At 49.3% G+C, this 21,352-nt stretch overlaps 1 protein-coding gene across 1 annotated transcript in view; it reads right to left on the reverse strand.

Annotated features, from left to right (window-relative positions):
- Nucleotides 1-368: 368 nt before the first annotated feature.
- Nucleotides 369-21,352, reverse strand: part of MYO9A (myosin IXA) — a 161,910-nt gene continuing 140,926 nt past the window's right edge. The window contains exons 26-43 of the mRNA XM_042885759.1: nucleotides 21,209-21,290; nucleotides 20,483-20,695; nucleotides 15,602-15,714; nucleotides 15,173-15,330; nucleotides 13,423-13,646; nucleotides 12,816-12,932; nucleotides 12,196-12,384; nucleotides 11,301-11,348; nucleotides 10,578-10,689; nucleotides 9,607-9,668; nucleotides 7,477-7,669; nucleotides 7,159-7,287; nucleotides 6,465-6,570; nucleotides 6,240-6,371; nucleotides 5,066-5,189; nucleotides 1,961-2,163; nucleotides 1,622-1,764; nucleotides 369-1,248 (exon numbers count right to left, since the gene is read on the reverse strand). Of these exons, the coding sequence (XP_042741693.1) occupies nucleotides 797-1,248; nucleotides 1,622-1,764; nucleotides 1,961-2,163; nucleotides 5,066-5,189; nucleotides 6,240-6,371; nucleotides 6,465-6,570; nucleotides 7,159-7,287; nucleotides 7,477-7,669; nucleotides 9,607-9,668; nucleotides 10,578-10,689; nucleotides 11,301-11,348; nucleotides 12,196-12,384; nucleotides 12,816-12,932; nucleotides 13,423-13,646; nucleotides 15,173-15,330; nucleotides 15,602-15,714; nucleotides 20,483-20,695; nucleotides 21,209-21,290 (2,800 nt within the window). The 3' untranslated portion in view covers nucleotides 369-796. The remainder of the gene's footprint in view (nucleotides 1,249-1,621; nucleotides 1,765-1,960; nucleotides 2,164-5,065; nucleotides 5,190-6,239; nucleotides 6,372-6,464; nucleotides 6,571-7,158; nucleotides 7,288-7,476; nucleotides 7,670-9,606; nucleotides 9,669-10,577; nucleotides 10,690-11,300; nucleotides 11,349-12,195; nucleotides 12,385-12,815; nucleotides 12,933-13,422; nucleotides 13,647-15,172; nucleotides 15,331-15,601; nucleotides 15,715-20,482; nucleotides 20,696-21,208; nucleotides 21,291-21,352) is intronic.

Consider the following 21,352-nt stretch of genomic DNA (forward strand, 5'->3'; position numbering starts at 1 on the left):
AAGCAGAAAGGGGCAGATGCAGCACCTATGGATCCCATCAGCACCCCCAGGCTCCCAGCCTCTCCCATCCTACAGACAGGCAGCCCCCCGGCTGCAGCAGGAGCCAGCAGCCCCCATCGTTAGCGAGCGCCACTCATTAGTGCTACTGCAGGCAGTGCTTCTGAGCCCTGCTAATTACAGCCCGATGGAGCAGTGGTGGAAGACGCAGTGATGGCCGGGACCCGTGCTGCCCACTGACCCCTCGCCCTGGCACAAAGTCCTTTTTGGGGCAAAATATTTTAAAAAAAAAAACAACAACAAAACACAACCAATAAAAAAAAGTATTTACAATAAACTCCAGTAAACCAGAATATAAACAGAGCTTCAAGTAAGTCCTTGATTATTATTATTTTAATACTGATGGTCTGAAAAAGAAACAAAAATAAAATAAAAAAAAACTACCACGAGAGGAGGGCACACTGGAAATAGGAAAGAACAACCAGAGCTGAGTCCTATTGGCAGATCTCCTTCTCACCGTTCCACGCGCCCTGCAGCTCATGCACACCGTGGTGCGTTCCGGCGTTCTGCTTCCCACTGCCTCCTCCTCCTCCTCCAGCACAGAGGACCCGGCACGGCGGCTCCTTCCCCGACGTCCCTCTGTCTGTCCCTCTGTCCCCGTGCCGGCCGTCCCAACCCCACACCATTGAGGCCACCGCCGAACCCGTCCCCAGCAGCTTCCGCATGGAGCGCTCATTTTGGAGCCCGAGCGGTCGGGCAGTGACGATGATGGCAATGGGGACGTCGTCACCCTGGCGTCTCACACCATGAACTCGTTGCTCCCCAGCAGGACAAGCTGCTGGCCGGCGCTGCGGTCAGCATCGGGGTTCCTTTTGCGGCCCAGCCCCCCTTCTGGCGCCTCTTTGGTTTTTGGGGGGGAGTTCTTCACACTCTTCAGTTTCTGCTTCCCCTTCTCGGGGTTGAAGGTCCCGCGCGTGGTGAACTGCGGCCGCTCGTCGCAGTGGGGCTCGGGGGGCTCGCTCAGGGCCCCCGCTCGGTAGAAGGGCGACTTGGAGTACATCTGGAAGCGCTTGCGAGGCAGGTGGGGCAGGCAGGAGGTGGACGACTGGGAGGAAGAGGAGGATGAGGAGGAGGAGACAAGGGATGGATTCGGCGTGTCCGCCACGTCTGGCCGCGTCCTGGGGTGCCGCCGCAGCCGGCCCGGCCCCTCCGCCTTGTTGGGGCGCAGGGAGCTAAGTGCCACACTTCGCTCTGCAGGACAGGGAGGCAGCAGGTCAGTAATGCGGTCCTCGGAAGCGTCTGGGCTCCCCTTCTCAGCAGGGACATATAAAGCAGGGAGAGAACCCGACCCGACACAGGTGAGATGATCCCACCTCCACCGCATCGCTCGCAAAGACATCCCGTGTCCTGGCAGTGGGAACAACAACCTGAGCACCTGGGACGCTGTGCCCAGAGAAGCGCACACCTCCTCAGCCATTCAAGAGGCAGCATGATCTACAGACCCTGGGTGTTTTAATCATTAATTAACACCAATCTCATTAATCCAACTACATTGCTCTACTCAGAGCTTTGCTGTGGAACAACTGCATTGAAAGCTGTCTGATTGCAGGTTCTACTGACTCACCCGACCGATCGGAGATGGCTCCTTCGGAGTCAAAGTTCAGGTTTTCTGAGCTGTCAGCAGTGCCGATGGAGGCTTCTGACTCGAGTGTTTCATCATCAGAGGCGCGAGGCTCCAGCGTCAGCATCTCGAATGTCAGCTCCTCCCTGCAAAACCCAACTCTGTGACCCAACAGGACCAAAAAAGAGGGGAGGAAAGCAAGAGGGATGCACAGAGTCCTCTAGTTCAACCCATGAGCAGCACATCCACCCCAGAACCAACTGCCATCACGCCATCCCCACGTTGAACCTCTAGATGCAAGGCGTGGAAGTGAGCCAAGCTTGAATTCAAAGGCAAACTCACTTCTCCTTCTGCAGGCTTTCGATCTGCTCGGTCAGCACCCTCTCCTCCTGCTGCATGGCTGCTTGCTGCTGCTCTGTCACATCCAGCTCCATGGCCTCCTCGCTGCTCACGGTCTCCTCGGGGACGTCAGACACCGAGGGCAGGCGCACGGCCACAGGGGACGTAGGGCTGGGGAAGGTGCCGCGCCGCACGCGGCCTTTGCCCTGAAGAGAAACATCAGAGTCAAGCGAGGATTATTTTGCACAGCCCATTTTTGGGGGACTCCTCCTCCCTGGCACAAAGGGATGCAATGGGATGATGTGACACAACGGCAGGTTTGAGAGGAGGAGGGTCTGCTAAGCAGGTGGGGGAAAGCGCTGCAAAAAAAACGGTGAGGAATAGCTGGGGGACAGCAAAAAAACTAATGGTCAAATAGAAGAGTCCTGCACGTTTAGTAGTATTAAAACTTCTGATTATGAAAAAGGTCTTAGATGGGAGTATCATAGATGGAGAAATATTGTGAGTGCAAATGGCCTCTGCTTTACCTTCAGAGGAGCTGCTCCACAGGGTGGAAGAGAAATAGTGATTTTTGGACACAAAGGATGCTGAGGAGTAGTGCGCTTTGTGGGCACGCCATGGCCATTAAAAAGCTTTTACCCTAACTGTTGCTGTAACGGAACACAATCTCCTGAAGTCAGGATCCTGAACTGGTCAGAGAGTGAAAGACGAGTGGGACAACATAAAGTGCAACATGGAAAACCCAGCACTTGCCTTTGCTCCACCTACAGGCTGCCCTCAAACAATCATTGTGTTTCTTGGTGAAACTGAATCCCCTTCCTGCTGCACTTTGCCTCATTCATCAGCTCACAAACAGCTTTTCTTCCCACGGGGCTACTTCAACACTGTAGCTGAGGTACCTCTTGGTCTTCCTCATAACCCACATACCCAGAACATGGGAGAAAAGCCTCCCTTTTTCACTTTGAAAGCAAAAAGCTATCAGGAATGCAAGCAGGGATCTTTTCTCGAATGGCAAAGCAAACCTATGCTGGCATCAATGGGACACAGCCCAAGTGGGAGGCAACACTGAGCACTGCTTCCTCCTGCAAGGTCTGTTAAATCCTCCAGCCCGGACAAACGCTGCTGCTCAGCACTGAGACGTGAGATTTGCTCCATTTTACCCTTTCATCTCCTGCTGTCGCACCTGGGAGATCTTTCACAAAGGAGCTTCCGCGCAACGCAGCAACGTTCCTCTGATGGCATCACGTGGGCTGCTGAGCCGAGGCACAGCCACCTGAATCCTATTAGCAAAAAACCCTGAGCTCCCAAAGATCCCCTGTGCCTCGTGTACTGCTCTCCCTGCCTATGGGGCGCTCAGCAGCGAGCGGATGCTGCAGTGACGACATCCACGTGGGCTTTCAGCAAAGCCCTCTCCTCTCCCAGCTGCTGCAAGCGGAAAATTCCCCGGTGGGTCAGATGTGGGTTTGCTCACAGTGCTTGCGTGTCCAATGCTGGCTGGAACGAGCAGGGCGACAACACTTTCTGATGGTAAGAGCAGGGTTTGCTCTAAAAGAAGGAGCTTTCATGGTCCTATGTTTGGTCTCACTGGGCATTGTGCTGCTGCAGGGCTGCCGGGTTCCCACATCCATCCTGGGCTACCCTGTCCATCAGGGTACAGCAGCCAGGCTGCCCAGAGCCCTTCAGTAGATGCCATATGATCACTACGGGATTCACCCACCGCAGCCAAAGCAACGGCTTCACAGTGCCTAAACACAACCCCAGCAGGAATCGTGGATGGGAGCAATGAATCAAGGAAAACAAAAGTGAGGAGGGCACAGAACGGAAAAAGAAAATGCAGAAGTGATGGTGAAAGCCACTTCTCACAGAGCTGCATGCAGGGGCGAAGGCACAAGCCCGGCACAGTTTGGCTGCTGCTGCTCCTGGGGGTCCCAGAGAGCCACCTGCAGGGGGACAAGACGGGCAGTGTCACAGACGATGGCCGGTGGCATGGGGCTGGAATGAGCGGCGGTCACACAGAACGGAGGGACACGGCTGGCACAGAGCGCCGTGCAGTGAATACATACCGGGATTGAACTGCGGGTTATGCTCATAAATCTAACTGCAATTAGTACGGGTTTCTGGATTAGAGAGGACATGAAAAGGAAAGCAGAAGGTTAGAGTGCACATGCCATCGTCCCTCCAAAAGAACTGTTTCTTCACTTCTGTCTTGTTTTAAACCAGGACGAGCGAGGCGGCTCTCTGCGGTATCAGTGCCAGCACATGGCCGAGCCCCAAGCTTGGCAAAATGACCCCCAGAGTTGGGTCAGACCTGCCCTGAGGGCCGCTGCAGGCAGCTCAGCCCCACAGCATGGGTCTGGATCAGGCATCTCCTGATCCCACAGCCAAAAAGCCACACGTAGCATCAGCAGCCCACCGGTGCGCTGGGGCGAGCAGGAGCCAGAGCAAGCCATCGCTCACCCCAAAGCATGGAAGCTGAATGAGATGGTTGGGGAGCCTCAGGGAGCTCAGTTTGGATTCAGGTGATGTTACTGAGCTCATCAGCAGCACAAGGAGGACAGAGCCAGTGGTTGTGGGCTGCTTCAGTCCAGGTCTCCCTTGCGTTTGTGCATGGGGTGACAGCAAGGTAAGCAGAGCCTGGATTCAACACAAATTGCTCGAATGTGCAAGATAAAGCCTGAAATGTAAACAGGAGCCTCTGAGCTCGAGTGACTGCATTTCCATCGAGCCCTCTCTCAGGCTTCTTTCCCATCGCCTTTGCTGGGTTTTTGTTTTGCCTAATTCCCTGAAATCATGGCGAGCTGCCATGGGGCTGGGAGATGTGCTGCCTGGGGTGGGATGGTTTGGGAGGTGCAAGGGGGTGGGGAGCCTGGAATAAGCAAGGAGAGGTAAGGCAGGATTGCTTCAAGTGAAAGGAGAGGACAGGAGAGAAGAGAGGTGACTGTGTCAGAGCCAGAAAGCAGTCTGACTTTCTCTGCAGCAAGACAGATGTTCTCTGCGGCTATGATGGATGCACCACGGGAACACCTGATATCTGCCTTGGTGCAAATTCCCTTGTAAAAGGAAAGGGACACGAGTCTGTGAGCAGCAGGGGCTGGTGCAGCATCTCACCATTGACCTGCGGATCAAGGACAGGCGGCTCTTGGCTTTGTTCTCAGCAAACTCCAGGCTGTTGATGTCCTTGAGGCGAGCCTTGTATTTGTTCATCTGCTCGATGACAATGAGTTCTACACAGCTGGGAGGCAAAGAAAAGACAAAACTGGAATCAGAAAGTTTTTTATTACAGCTGCCTCTGCCTGGTGTAAAGATCTGCTCTGCTTGAGAGCTTCAGCATGCAAGGATGCAAAGAAAAAGACCAAGGAAATTCCCTAAGAAGAGCGACAGAATACATAGTTCCAAAAGTAATGTCTCCTATTTGTTTCCATGGAAAAAAGTTTCCATGGATCAGTATTGCAGCTGGCCCTGTTTGATATTTTTATGCACCAGATTGGGACGAAGTGATGATCTGTCTGGGGGCAGGCAGGCCCTACAGAGGGATCTGGACAGGCTGCATCGATGGGCTGAGGCCAACAGGATGAGCTACAAGACCAAGGGTCGGGTCCTGTGTTTGACCATAACAACCCCAGGCATTGCTACAGGCTTGGGGCAGCAAGGCTGGAAGCTGTGCAGAGGAAAAGCACTTCTGGGTATAAGTTGACAGCGAGCTGAAAATCAGCCAGCAGTGTGGAAATAATTAGGAAAAATTTATTCTCAGAAACAGTGGTAATGTGCTGGTAGAGGCTGCCCATGGAGGTGGCAGAGTCACCGTCCCTGGAGGTGCTGTTACAGAAAACAGCAGATCTAACACATGGTTAGTGGGCATGGTGGGGATGGGTTAAAAGTCGGATTAGATGATCTAAAGAAGTCTTTCCCAACCTTAATGATTCTATGATGTTACGGCCAAGCTTAACCCAAACTGCAGCAAGCACAGAAATGTTCCACATGATTATCACACACAAATGGGCAGTGCTATATGGGTCCTAGCAGGTGGGTCTCCAACAACAGAATAAAGATCTGGCTGTCATGAATGGGATTAACACATCAGCACAAGCTCCACTTGTTTCTGTTACGATCTGCTGGTCATTGAGGATGCAGAGGACTTGTTTTAAACCCCTGGTCTGCTTTGGCAGATCCTCCCTTTCTTAACCCCACTGACTACTGAGAGAACACGAAATACTTCACTAAGATGCAGTTAACAGGCACAGCTGTAGAGGTTTTATCATTTCCACGCTAAAGCTTTTCTTACGTGGTTGTTTTACTGATGTCCTGAACGCTCTGCAGGGGGTCCGTCGTGTCGGGGCAGCGGAGGATACAGGGAGCAAAGACGATGGCCAAGGCGTTAGCTGACATTCGGTTGGTCTCTTCTTGGAGAGCAATCCTGAAGGAAAAAAAAAGATTACTACAGAAGGCAGCTCCTTCACCTCTGCCACTGCCAACGATGACCCACAGCTGCCCTGCCTGCCCTGTGTACCTGACCAGATGGAAGATGAGGCGCTCCAAGGTGCTGAGATGGGTGCGTGAGAGCTGGTCAATGACCGAGTAAACTCCTCGCACCGTCTCCCTCCTCTCCTGCAGGCCTGCAGAGAACACACCAGCCTTGTTAGGGGCACTGCTGCATTCCACCTCTGATCACTGTTTAAAACGATGCATTCTTCATGCTTATTTGCACTACTTAAAAAGACGTAGCTGGCAAACAGGTTGGGCTTAAACCTGCTGCACAGCAATGAAAAGTCACGCTACCGAGCACAATGCTGACCTGCCTGTGGCTTTGTGTAAACAAACTCACAGCAGAACGTCAGACTCTGGGCAAATAAGATTGGGCAAAGTAAGATGATTTGGGCCCCAAATGTAAATACAGAATTAGGTACTTCAAGTGGCTCTCATTTCCCTCAGCCTGGGAACTGAAATCACAAAATGGTTTGGTTTGGAAAGGATCGTAGAGAGCATCCAATTTCAACTCCCCTGCCATGGACACAGACACTTTCACTAGACCGAGCTGCACAGAGTCCCATTCAGACTGGCTGTGAACACCTCCAATGATGGGGCATCCACAGCTTCTCTAGGCAAAATCTGCTCCTAGGTCTCACCACTCTTGGATTTCAAACTTTCTTCCTTATATCCAGTCTCATGCCACCCTGTAGCAGTGGGAAAGGACCATCGCTTACCCATCGCCCGCAGAAACTCCTCGTACAGCTCGAAAGTCATGAGAGGGTTGGGCAGATCTCGGAGCCACTGCTTGAAGACGCTGGCAATGACATGGATGTTGTAGTCATCTAAATTCACATTATCTATGTCTGCTCGGTGAGGTCCAGCAGAGCGTTGAGAAGAAGGCATAAATAGAAGAAATAACGATCAGTTTTAAGCTGTAAGCAAAACCAGATTTTGGAATGGGCATTTGGTTGGAAATGCAGAAGCAGCGCCTGCTTACACCAACTCTTGCTGTTGCAGAGATTTTTCTTCCTGTGCTTTGTTTCCCCTTTTACCTGTATCGAGCCCTTGCCGCAGCTCCTTGATCTTGTTGGTGGACCCTGATTTTCTGTAGATGCCCTCTGTGTACAGCCCGTGCATTTCTATGTAGTTGATCAGCTTCTCCACCAGCAGCGGCACAGCTCGCTCCTCGCTGGTCAGCCGGGCGAGCTCCACTCCGAACTGCCGGGACGAGAGCTCAGGATCGTACTGATGGGGAAGAGAAAAATGGGAAAGGGCTGAAACGAACCGCAGAAAGCGACGTGCCATGACCCAAAGTCATAACCACGGGGTTTTCTTTGTTTAACAACCATGGTTATGGCGCTCCTGGCCAAAGACCTAACAGCATCTGGACACAAGTGCCCAGTCCCAGCACAGGGAATCAAGACAGCACACGATGCAGTGCAGGCTCTGAAACAGGTCACAGCTCCTCTTACAACTCCTACATCTTTACTTTCCCTACTCATGCCATCCTTCCACCAATAATGCACAGCTCGCTGCTGAAAGCAACCCCAAAAACAGGGATCCACCAAGCACAGGCAAGCCAGAGCCTTCCTACAAGAAGACCTGGAACCATCCAAGTGGAGACACTGTCATTTCATTGTCAGCTCATAAAAACTGATGCAGAGAAACAACATAGCATGAGAAGACTCCAAGCATCTTTGAGCAACCATTGAGAGCTGTTTTATTTTTAAGTTTTGTTTTTCAAGAAAGGAACAAAAAAGGACTGAAAGATCAACTGAGGTGAACACACCAGTACCTCCTTTGTGACATTTAACTAATGAACCCACTGCAGGCAGTTCTCCTATTGTCCTGCAAAATGTTAACAGCCTCAGCTCTTCCTGTTTGCTGCATTCCTGGTGAGTGTCACTGAAGCACTGGCACAAGGAGCAGCTTCTTCTTCTGCCCCATAAGAACAGTAGCATCTATCAAAGCCTGAAGGTCTCCCTGTAAAGAGGAGGCTCTGTTGCTCAGATCTTACATCACAGGTGCAAAAGGTCTGCAAGTATGGAAGACACTGCCATATTCTTTGAAAAAAATCAGCGATTTCATGAAGCTTCCCAGATCTGTAGAGCATCATAGAACCCAATTTCCATTCCCAATTTGCAAAGATGGACTGCCAGAAAGGAAGAAAGTGCAGAAGAAACGCCATATCAAAGCAAACACATTTAAATACATGTATACATATTCAGATTATTTCTTGGGAAAAATGTAATTACACTTTGTGGAGGCTGTACACCTGCAAAGCCTCCTGAGGGCTCATAAGGCTTTGCACACATTATTATCCTGGCTGCATTATCATTTTCTGGGGGCATAAGCAGCACGAAATAAACTATCCAAAGCAACAACCAAGAAAGAAAGCCTGATGACTCATTGTTCACTGGTGTGACCCGCTGCATTCATTCACTGTCAATCATATCCTCCAACATGACCAGCAGTATTTAATTCACCTCTAATGAGCACAGCAAGTGCTTCAGCACCATCCGCCCACCCTTCACCTCTTGCTGTCCCCGTCCTCGTGCCACAGCTCAGCTGTAGGGCTGCAGCTTTTTGGGGACTGAGCCCTATCAGAGCAGTGGGGTGAAGAACAACCTGTATTTTTGCCTTTTGTACTGGGAACAAAGGCATCAGCCTCGAGAAACCAAGGCTGGAGGTGCTGCAGTGGGTCCTGCTTCTGGCTGTGGGCTGCAAGAACGCCACTGGAAGCATCCTGACCTTCTGAAAACAAACATAAAGCCACGGAAGTCAAAACCAAGTTCTCTTTCTAATAACACTGACTATTAAAAAATGTTATTTATTGATAGCAGCCACATTTTGAAGTCCTTGAAAACTACAAAATGAGGCAGGTTTCTATCGTTCAGCATGGCTACAAGCCAGGGAACATCACTGGAGGAGGTGCTGCATGACCGGGCAGATATATATTGATGCATCACTGTATTACTATTGAAATATGTGCAGCCACAGAAGCAGTGAATGGAGTGACCTCCAGGGAGCCCCAGTCCAACCTTCAGCTCAGCAAAGGGTTACTGCCAGCTCAGTGCTCAGTTCCATGCCCGTAAGTGTTCATTAAAAAAAAGGGGCTGTACGAGACTGGGATCACAAGTAGAAAGGTATTCAATGAGAAAAAAGGAATGAGAGGAGCTTACCTTTTTGGAGCACTTGGTCGTGGTTTTGAGACAGCACTTCTTGTGACAAGCGTATTTACATACTGCAGCAAAGAAAAAATTGCACTCAATAATCCAAAACTTCAGACCTCTGCAGAAATGCGAATTAAGTAATTCTTCTTAGGGCTGGGAGGTCAAAGGCAAGGCAAATTTGCATTTTTAGGGGTCAATTCTGTATTAGATTCACTCCAATGATAAAAAAAAATATTAAGCCTTTCATTTTAAAGGCTCTATATTTAAGTCCCTGAAGCATTAAAAAAACCTGACAGATCAACTCAGAAAACAATCCATGAGTCACTCTGAGCTATCAGACATGGATATACTCAGAGACTGGAAATAGCACCTAATTTGTATTCTTCCTGCACTGGATACCAGCCTGAAGCACCACAGGTGGCTATTTCTAACCTAATTGAAGAATCAATGGGAAAAAAACTAACAAAATAAGATCTCAACCTTGCCTGTTTCTTCATCTCCACTCTCCTGATTTACCCCAAAGTGCCTGCAGGTCAAATTCTCCAAGCCCAATGATGGCCACAAGACTCGCAGGCATTCATCCCACAGAGTGCAGTTGTAGGGCAGGTGTGCCATACCTGTCACAGAACCTTACCATCCCTTCTTAAAGTACTTACAGGTGGTTTGAATGGTTTCAAATCATGAGTTATGACTTGTTAAATAAAGCTCCCAAGCACAACACCACTGTATATTCTGGAAGGAATGGCAGGATGAACTCACCGGGTGACTTCAGAAATCCTTAAGGTTTGTCTCATAAGCCATTCTAATGTGAAAAACCCCAAACATTTCACAGTGGGGTTGTCCGAAACAGTATAAAAAACCTTTCAGAGCCCCAAACCCTGTGACTGTAATATAAGCATATTAATATAATCTTAATTATATTTTAATTAAGATAATTAAGCAATGTAAGCAAATAAAAAAGTCAAATAGAGCACACTTACATTTACAAACAGAAGCTCTGTCCATTATCCAGATCAAGGAGGAACAATATTCACAGTAGGTGGGGATGCTGTACTGAGTTGCTTTGAAAATGTGCCCATTGTGCTCTTCGACCTGCGACGAGAAAGATTTGACTTGGTAGTGAGAAAAAGACTGGAGACTTCAGAATGGGGAACCCAATGGAGGCTGCTCTCCAGCATGGGCTCCTACATAGAACCACTGTGCTATTTCTCTTTTCTTTTTGGACCAATAACCCTGCAGCAGCTCAGAAATCCAGCCTGTATGGAAACAAATCTTCATCAAGCAGTTTAGAAACCAGCTGCATTCGACTGGTCAAGCTCTCCATTTTGAAGAGCTCTTCTATGCTTCCATGGCCCTTTTTCCTTTACGTCTTTCCCAGTGCCATTACGTCCTTCAAGACAAGAGCTCTGTCAGATACACATCTGGTCTTGACTAACGCGGGACGTGTTCTCATAGAACAACCTACAGCAGTCCTTGATCTGAAGAGCAGTGCTGCTTTACAGCCTGCTGTTTTAACCTACAGCCGTTCACAGGCAAACCAAATTCACCTTGTCCATCTCCCTAGCACCTTTTTGAGGGTGCACGCTCACTAGATGAGACACTGGGATCTCACCACAGCACATATCATTAGCAGCAATCTTATCAGGTGCAGCTCTGGCCACAAGGACTGGTTCTTACACACAGGCCCAGGGTGCTCAACTCACCACATCCACTTCTTTTTTCCTTCTCTTTTTTCGTTCCGTTTTTGGCACCTGGTATTAAAAGAGATTTGAGCATGTTAATGGACAATCCCCACAAGGAAAGCATGCACAGCTCTTACACGCGACTTTTTCCACCTCTTTCCAGCCCCGTCCTGCCATGCACTCCAAGGAGCACTCCTGCAAGGGACCACCCTACTTTCAGAAATCCCCTAGCCATCTTCATCTCAGAGCTGGGATTAGCTGCTACTCTGGCTCCATGTCCAGCACCTGTGACCTACAGCATTCGATCCCAAGTAAGACACCCAAGGGCACAGCACTGCAGCCAGAGCCCTGGAAGAAATCCTATGCGGAGAGCCTGAGGAGGACTCAGAGCAGACCAAAGATGGGACATCTGCTCTACTTGATGCACAAGAAACACCATCTTCCAAGACCCCGGGATGGTCCTTGCAGACAAAAGGGAGGAGAAAGCGAGGAGGTCAGGTTTGTGGAGGAACACCGACTGCCTGAACTCAGCCCCTGAGGTCACTACCCACATACCCTGCTCCCAAAGCCAGACCAAGAGTGATGCACATGGTCAGTGGTGCTCAAGAGCCTAGGAAAGCCCAAGAGAAAACAGCACATTGCCTTTATTCATCTCTCAAAGATCTGAGCTGCCTTCCCACCCATAGATAGCTGAGGATTGGCCCTGGAGACAAGGTCCACATGTTGGCAGTGGAGAAGGCCTAGCTCATCCCAGATAAGAACCTGGGTTTGCTGAGCCCAATAAAACAACACCAGTGAATCAAGCCTTGTGTGCCTGCTTACATGGCCCACCTCAGCTCACAACACAAGAGAAGACAACAGACCAGGTGTCTGAGCGTGACTCTGCAGAAAGATAGCTCCAGAAAATGCTGAGTACCTTCACTGCAGTGTAGTCCAGGGGTTTGTACTCTATCATATATTCATCCAGGAAGACTTTGAATGTATTGACCCAGACTTTAACTGGAGACTCGCTCCAGTCCCTCTGTTCAAGCCTCATGGTCTTCTCAAGAATCTGCTCAAATAAGGCATACAGGTCCTTATAGCGGATGCTTTTCCCATCATCCATCTGTTACAGAAACAGAAGGGGAAAAAAAAGAAATTTTTATTCATATTAAGCTGCCTTCTCTGATCCAGGCAATTATTTCAGTCCAAATGGCTTTTAACTCACTGCATTTCTCAGATGTTCACAACTCACAACTTTAACACACAGGTTTCCAGACCACTTGGGTGGCAGAGAGCTGTTTATTGACTTACTGTCATTTCCCATTCAGCTGAAACCCATTCTACTTTCCAGTGGACCTGAAATCTTCACCTGAAGTACGCTGAGATAAGGAGGAAGGGCAATTCCAAATTTACAGCTTCGTGGGACTGAACGGAAATGAAGAGCATCTTCCCTTTAGGATAAGCAGATCAGGAATCGAAGGCCTGGTGACATCCCTACCAGCAGAACTCAAAGCATCTCCTGGAGATGCTGCCACGTGCTGCCCGCTCACTCACCGCTAACGCTGAGGAGTAAAAGCTGAAGATGTTTTGCCGGAATTCCTTCAGTGCTTTCTTGAACACAACATCCACCAGAGTGTCCTTCTTGCTGTCCTCATTATCCAGCTCATTCATCTGGGAAACCAAAGGGTGTTATGCACCAACGTGACTTTTGCTGTGGCACTACGTAAGACAGAGTGCCGCTAACAAGCAGCTGCCCCACCACCGGCAGATGATGACAACGTGCGGCTGCAAGGCAGTTTCTCCTGCACACAAACTCAGAATGTGGAAACACGAGTGCTTCCCTGCAGCCTTCAACTCTTGCCCTCCCGAGTCTCCCATTTCTGATGCCGTTAGGGGCAGCTCAAAGCAGTGGAAGCACCAGAGCTGCTGTGCTCATGTGAGATGACCATGCCATATGTGCACAGTGTGCCTGCCCTTTGTCCCAGGCTGGCCCTGGCACATGCTGTGCACTCTTAGCAGCTTTGGGAACGCAACTAAAGCTTTCCCCTAGATGGATTGTTAGCAGCGCTACTGCTGCTTCCACGATAATATCGCTCTGCCACCGCCGCCTGCGCTCAGAGCTCTCTGATGATTTAACTGGAGCACCAATGGCAGGCGTTACCTTTTTCAGGAGAAACTCATCCATGCTCTTCAGGTCGCTCGCGCTGGTTATGATCTGCAGCGAGTCGTTCTGCCACTGCACAGGCTCCAGAGCCACGCTGCTGATTTTGACGCTACGTTTGCGTTTCACTTTGGGAGAAGGCTCTTTGTTCTCCTTAAATTCCCTTCGGTAGATTCCTGACAGCTCAGGGCTCCGCGGCGGCGTCAGATGGTGAGGACCCAACTCTAGGGGTAATAATTAGAGAAGGAGAGACAGAAAAAAGCACAGGTTAGCTGACATGCTCTCTGCCTGGCCAGAAATGCTGCGGCAGTATTTGTTTGGTATTTGACTCCACTGGAGTTCTGCAGTGCGTTTTGTTTTTCTGCATCTCCTGAATTAGGTGAGATGAAGCATGAATCAATAAAAATGCTTCTTCCTGTGTTTTACGTAGGACCTGAAAGAGAAGCAGGGCTTGTTTCGGGCAGTAATAAAAACCTGTGGCAGCTGATGAACTCTCAGTAAGTGAAAAATGATGCATCGTTTCCCAGAGCTGTATTGACAGCCAAGGTAACACAAAGGGAAAACAGTTCTGTCACCAAAATAAGGAGACAGGAGGAGAAAAGTACTGTGTGGTGCCTGTAGGAAGATTAAATGTCACTTCTCCATTGGTTACTTCCTCTGTCAAGAGGGAAAACATCTGTCACTGTCCAGACGGCTGCCGAGAGGATTAGCTCCAGGGCAGGAGATGGAGCTGCTGGTGACAGCACACAGCTGGCTTTGGGGCTTGGGGAGGGAGGTTTGTCCTCTGCCCTTGTCCTCTGCCTCCCAGAGTGAAGAGACAATTCCTACTTCTAAAACTACACAGAAATTGTGAAAGAAATAACATCTGCTTTGGATCGTATTGCACAGTATCTCTTTTGAGTGCTTTCTGAATCCCTCCAGATCTGTTCTGGATCCCAGTTTCTACCTTTCCTGCCACAGGGTTGATGTAACTCCTGAAGTCAACAGAAGCAAAGCAGCATGTCCCTCCCATCTGTGCCATTTCCCAATTCATTTTCCTACAGCAGCCTCACATAGATCACACAACCATGTCTGAAACTCCAATTTACAGATACTTCAGCCCTACAGACAAACATATTTATCATAGAATCACAGGATGGCCTGGGTTGAAAAGGAGCACAGTGCTCATCCAGTTCCAATCCCCTGCTGTGTGCAGGTCGCCAACCAGCAGCCCAGGCTGCCCAGAGCCACATCCAGCCTGGCCCTGAATGCCTGCAGGGATGGGGCATCACAGCCTCCTTGGGCAGCCTGTTCCATCACCACCCTCTGGCTGAAAAACTTCCTCCTCATATCCAACCTAAACCTCCCCTGTGTCAGTTTAAAACCATTCCCCTTGTCCTAACACCATCCACCCTCACAAACAGCCGTTCCCCCTCCTGTTTATTTGCTCCCTTCAAGCACTGGAAGGCCACAATGAGGTCTCCTCGGAGCCTTCTCTTCTCCAAGCTGAACAATCCCAGTTCCCTCAACGTTTCCTCATAGGAGAGGTACTCCAGCCCTCTGATCATCTTAGTGGTCCTCCTCTGGACCCGCTCCAAGAGCTCCACATCCTTCCCTTCTACGTCTTTACCCACATCACCATGAACTCGGTTACCCTTAATGGCTACGTAAATCCAGACTCCCAACAGCTACAGCTTTCATCTCTGCTATGACAGCAAAAGCAGTATCTGTGCCACTACAACACACTGCTGCCTGCTCACCCACCACTCACCTTCGCCAAGCTGCAGGCCAGCAGCCACCTCTCTGCTGGGCACCTCCTGCTCAGCATACAGCTCCAGCAGTTCAGACTGCGTGGCAAGCTTCTCCCGGGGGGTCTTCTTCTCCCCCTGCTTTCCCTTCCCCCAAAATCTCATCTTGGCTCGTTGAGACCTGCAAACAATTTGCGGGAAGAGGAACTGCCTTAACTAGGGAAGTGTCCTTCAGCTCAAAATTACCCAACGCCTCCCAGACCTTCATGTCCCTTTAGGAGTTAAATTTATATGATGGCCTCTTGGCAAATCTGTACGATTGCAAGCTCATGGTCATGTACAAAACATGCAATCGGTGATCACGGCTGGATGAATCAAAACCACTGAGCTGAGGACCAGCAGGGTTCAGGGATGCAGAAGGGCCCGGGACAGGCTTGTCCCATGTTCCTTACCTCCCATCAGGGGCAAGGGGCTTCTGCGTGGCTGCCAGCTTCCCAATCTCCCCCTGAGACATGGTTTTGTGAAGCTTTGGTTGGCCATCCCCCGTGGAGAACCGCTGAACTGTCTGTAATGATTCAAGGGTGAACTATTAAAAAATGACACCGCTCTTGGAATGCCAGATAATGCTTTTTCTTAAAGCAAAAGTTAAAGATTTTATCTGTAATGACTGAAAAACACACCTTTATTTTTATCTGCTATAGTCCTAGCTACAACTGCAACTACTGAAGTATGTAAGGATTTCTAAAGCAGGACAGTTCTTCATTCCTGCTTTGAGGTCTACCTTCTCTTTAGTAATAAATGCAGAAAGCCAGTGTGCCCCAGGCCACAGGTTTGTCACCAGCACAGAGCTGGGCAGCTCTGCGTTCAATTACAGCCCATTAGCACGATCGTTAGCCAAGCCAAGCTGATTTGTGGTGCTCCCAAACCTACCGCATGGATCCCTCCCAGCAGAGCCTGCCTTCAGCTCCCTTACAAGACTTTGCAGAAGGGAACAAAAATAGGAATCCAAAGACTTTGTACCAAGGACACATTAAGATGGATCCTTTAGAAACATTAAACAGCTTTGATATGAAAGATCCCTGCTTTCATCACCACTTCAAGAGTCATGGGATAATTTCCTAAGGGCAAAGTGAATTTGCAATAATTAACGGAATTCCACAAACAATAAATTACAAATTATTATTTCACACTGTACAGTGATTTTGCACTATTTCTATTGTCTTGTGCCTGGGAAGAGAGACAGGGCAAGAGATGGTGCATTTCCTCCTCTCCCTGGGAGAGGCCTGAGCTGAGATGCTTAATGACCTGCAGTTGCTATCCAAAAAGCGTGTCCCAAGAGGCAGCACAAACAGAGATGTTACCTTCCTATCTCTCTTTTCATGTGCTCACAAGGCCTTCACCACTGTTATGTGAGCCACACCATTTGTCTTGGGAAGCATTCCTGAGATCTCCCTTTGGTTTGCCCAGCACAGAGGAGGAAGCCACCTAAAAGGCAGCGTGGCCCAGAAACATTCTGACCACATTTATAAGAACAGCCACTTTTGCACTTATTTTCCATGGCAGCTGTGACTGGAGGGGGGACTTTTGGGAAGCAGGGAATCAGGCTGTGACGTGACTTGGAGGTATCTTCTTTAGCTTTCCCTTAACCTGGATTCCCAGCTGGATGCATTGTGTTTTTAAGCATTCCCCCCCCCTTTTTTTCCTATTAAAAACACTCATATAAATTTCTGCAATATGTGGGCCTCGCCAATCTCCAGTTCATTCCTCACCCTGCACTAACCTCCTTGCCAGCCAGGAGATGGCAGCACACAAGGCAAAACTGCCATTCTTGTTCCTCTTGTGAGAGATCAGTGATGATCCCATGTAAGTGGTGGAGAAATACAAGGCAAAAAAAGACCTCACAATCCATGGAATGGATTAGACACGTCAGGACAGAGAGAAAGTTCTCTGTTAAATTCTGCTAAAAGGTCTTTCTATGAAGCAAAACACAGCAGGGTCATCACTGCCTGCTGGATGCTAATAGATGGGGCCTGGAAATGATCCTCACCTTTACCAGCATGGAACAAAACCGTGTGGGGAAGAAATGCTCCCTGGCATCGGTGCCTATGAGGGCACAGGTGGAAGAGGCACACAGCCTCACTGCTAAGGCTCACAGTGACTTTGTGGCCTTTCTTTTGTCACACGTAGGCACCTCTGGGACCGCATGCTTCCCTGCAAAGCTTTCACAGGGAGGGTCCCTACCTGTAATCTCACCAGTACCACCACGTATCTCCCTGCTCTGCCTCTATTTTTGGTCTGTCTCAGCTAAGTGTTTCCTCTGCTACCACTGCAAGGCTCTGAGAGAGGACTGAAGGCATTTTTGACACTGATCCTTTTGTTTGAGGGACTCCTCCAGCAGAAGGGCCAGATCCTTGCCTGGGAAACATTCCTCACCCTGGGTGCACCACAAAGCACATAGCCAGGAGTCTGCAGTCATCCTGTGGAGGAAGAGGGAACCCCATTTTTTTCTCCAAAAGCACAACCTCTATTTTGCTTGCCATTTTGCAAATGAGATGATTTGTCCCAGCAGGCAGCGGTGCTGCACGCTGCACTGAAGGGCTTCCTAAATCTTGGGACAAGAGCTCTTCTGTCACAGCTGGCTCTTCAGGATCAGTGGGTGTCAGGCTGCTGTTTGTCAATTTGTGGCTTTAGGATGGAAGTTGGAGCAAAATACATCACTGCTTCAATCTAAAAGGCACTTGGGCTCCCTGCAGTCAGCAGTACCTTAAGCAGCCACCTAATATACTGGTGCACCTCGGGCTGTGGCCCTGGCTGATGATGCTCATGGTCTTCGCTGCCCTTGGATTTAGGCCTGGAGCATCAGTGCCTGGTGAGCCACCACTGCCCCAAAAAAACAAGGGGTAACAAAGTGCCAGTACAGTGCTAGTGCAGAGTCACCCTGTGCTCAGCTGTGCAAGGTTACACGTGCTCAGCCACCAAGCAGCACATCAAAAGAGGCCTTTGGGAAAGCTGCAGCCAGGGGCAGGATGTGTATGAATAAGCTATTTACCAGAACAACAACTAGACTGCATATGGAGATGGCTGGACGCGCCTTCATGTGAGTATCACAAGGCACAATAGATATGGCCACATGCATATCCCCTGCTTGAACCCAAGGTGCACCACTCTGCTCTATTTTAGGCTGCTTCGTCATCTGCAACACCCAGCTGGGCTCTACTAATAAATACAAATAAGCAGTCCCTAAATTTTGCTGCTTTCAAGAGCTCTCCCTTAATGGTGTGGTGATCCTGACACAGAGAAGCCAAAGAGCTGGTGCCAAACCTGCAATACAGAATACAGATGGAAACACCGTACGTGGGGCCAGGACACACAGACACAGGATACACTGCACACACAGCTTTACGAGTAGGGTTTGCTAGAAAGCAGAACTCAACCCCGCAATGTGGAACTGCTGTCTGACCCACAGTTAGAGCCAGGGACAGAGCACAGAGAAAAGAGATACAGGAGGAGAGATGAGACACAGCTGGCACTACTGCTACTTGCATGCAGTGAGAGCCGTTAACCCAGGTGAGCAGAGTCCCAGCAGCACCTCTACATGAGCCAGCTCCCTCCCAGGGATGGAGTTTTCCAAGCACCTTGCTCAGCAGAGACTGCCAGTGGGAAAGACTTCTACAGCTAAAAAACAAAGCCTTGTAACAGGGTAGCCTCCAGGAACACAGCAGGACACTTGTCCCAGACCCTCGCCATGCTTTGAGCTGCTGCTTCCAGCATTTCCAAGGACCTGGTCCACTGCCATCTGAGCAGCCAACAAGACTGTGGCAGAAGGAAATCCAGAGGGAAATGCTGGCATTTAACATCACCTTGGAGAATTCTGTTGCCTTCACCTTACCAAGACTCCCTTGGACAAAAGCACATCAGCACGCATTGAGCATCTGGGACAGCCTTCAGGCAACACAGCTTTCCTGGGCTCCTCAGATGGTTTCAGACCTGCACCTCCCAGTTTGGCTTCTTGTTCCTATTTTTTTCCCATTTAAAGGATCTTTGATTCTTTCAAGTTAGTATCTTCTCACCCTCCCTTTCTCATCGTGTCTTCAAATCCACAGTTTGAGTGAAAGCAAGGGGCAGGATGGAGGCACTGCATCTGCAGGGGCATGCTTACTTCAGCTGACTTCTCACCAAATGAGGGGGAAAAAACTGGTTCTGACATAAGTCCTATGTAAAATTCTCCCTTTCCTGTTACAAAAGCAGGGAGATGGACTAAGGGGCAGCTGAGTGAGTTCGGTTTGAAGAGTTGTGCCTTTCCATCACGTTCCTGCCTGACAGCACTAGAGGTATTCCTGGCTCAAAAGACAAGATTTTATCAGGACAATTTGAATTTTTCACCCTTCCTGGTTAGGAAATTATCCTGGGGAAAAAAAAAAAGTGTATAATAAAAGCTGCTAACAGAGAAGTCAAAAAAGCCCTCCTTAGCTTTCCTGACAAAGGCAGATTTTAAGATCACACGAGATATTTGCTGTGGCAACACCACAAAATGGGCACAAAATGAAAAGCCAATCCTGCTTGTAGTTTTGTTTTTATGCTCTATCCCACGTCCATCCCTGTAGTTGGAGCATACGAGTGAAGCCATGTGAGCACTTACACATGAGATGGTCACTGCCTTGTGCTCATCCAACGTCTGCATGGGCAGCACAGGCACCTCAAGCCACAGGAAAAGTGGGCAAGAATAGCAAGGGGCCATCCTCTTGCACCCCCCAAACCTCTCAGTCACTGCCACCCCTCCTGGACAGAGCCACTAAGGTGTTTTTAAACACACTGTGTTTTTATTGCCCAATTCACAGGTTTTTACTTTCTCTAAGATACTCTCGGCTGACATTTGTCCAATGAGGACTGGACAACCCTCGATAACCCAACTAAGGATACCAAATCAAAAGTGCAAGGTTTATATTTTTTTCCTCGTTGTCTGTTGCTTTTCTGGCCAATGTTTGCCTTGCTCTTTTTCTATGCATACGGTTTGCTAGAGCCAGTGGGAGCCCAGGCACTTCCTAATGGAGGGAATCCTGGTGAAGCAATGAACAAACAAAAGGTAGTTGTGCAACCTAAAGCCGCTCTCCAACCAAGCCAGCAAACATCACCATGGTGGAGAGAGAATGAAATAATATCCCCTTCTGTTTCGTATGCGTTTCTGCTGTGTTCTCTGAGTTTACCCATCTACAAAGTCCGTGTGAGTGGGAGAAGAAGCAGCGTAGGATCCGTGCAGCCAAGGTTAGCAAAGAAACGCTCCCGCAGATCTCGCTCCCTCCTTTCTCCTATTCCCCAACAAGTTGTAAAATTACCATTTCGGAGTCACTGTAACAAGCCTGGCCGAGCCGGGCAGCAGGCCCTGCCTCAGGGTGAGGAGGTAGGTCAGAGGAGAGGAGGAACTCAAAATTGCCATCGTAATCATCTTCCTCCGTATCCCCCTCCCCATCAGCAAAAGTACCTCTAGTCAAGAAATCGGAGCGCGTCCGCGCCATGCGGGCTTTCTTTTTATGGGTCGGTCTGGGAACCTGCTTGACCAAATGATAAAACATAACAACAGAAATAAAAGTTTGTAAAATGAAAATGTAAAAATAAAAAAGGAGATTCTACTGAAGCCTGGCAACGCAGCGCAGCTCAAGTACGGTCTGAGGAACACTGCACTCCATGGAGGACACACGTTACTACACGTAGTGCAAAAACGACCAGCAAAAACAAAAGCCAAGACAGCACAGAGGAAGTGGGACAATAATGGATGTTACTTAAAAGGACATTAAACCAAACAAGACAAGACTGCATGCTACAGTGTTTGCCATCAGGACTGCGAGATCCTTGTCATCCAGAGCAATTCAGAGCTGCTACACTTAACGCTATGAGGGCTTTTTGCCAAGAGAAAGTGTGAAAGTTACCTTTGTGTGACATCCCCACCCCCAAGTACAGCAGTCTCTGTGCTTTACATTTGAGGGAAATTTGGCAAAATAAGGGTTTGGGAGTTTTCTTCCCCTTTTCCAACCATAAGAGAAAATAAGAAAGCGGCAGCTCACCTCTCCTCGGCCAGACCCAGGCATCTTAAATGGCTTCTGAGCCAGCTCACCCTTGGGGAGGCATTGATGGCTTGCTTCCCTGCTGAAAGGCAACAGAACAGATACGTTTCATTCTTTCCTAAAAGCCTTCCCCCCGTGCCAGCA

This window comes from Lagopus leucura, unplaced genomic scaffold, assembly GCF_019238085.1.
Source record: "Lagopus leucura isolate 7727_CA_CO unplaced genomic scaffold, USGS_WTPT01 Super-Scaffold_100052, whole genome shotgun sequence".
NCBI classification, from domain to species: Eukaryota; Metazoa; Chordata; class Aves; order Galliformes; family Phasianidae; genus Lagopus; species Lagopus leucura.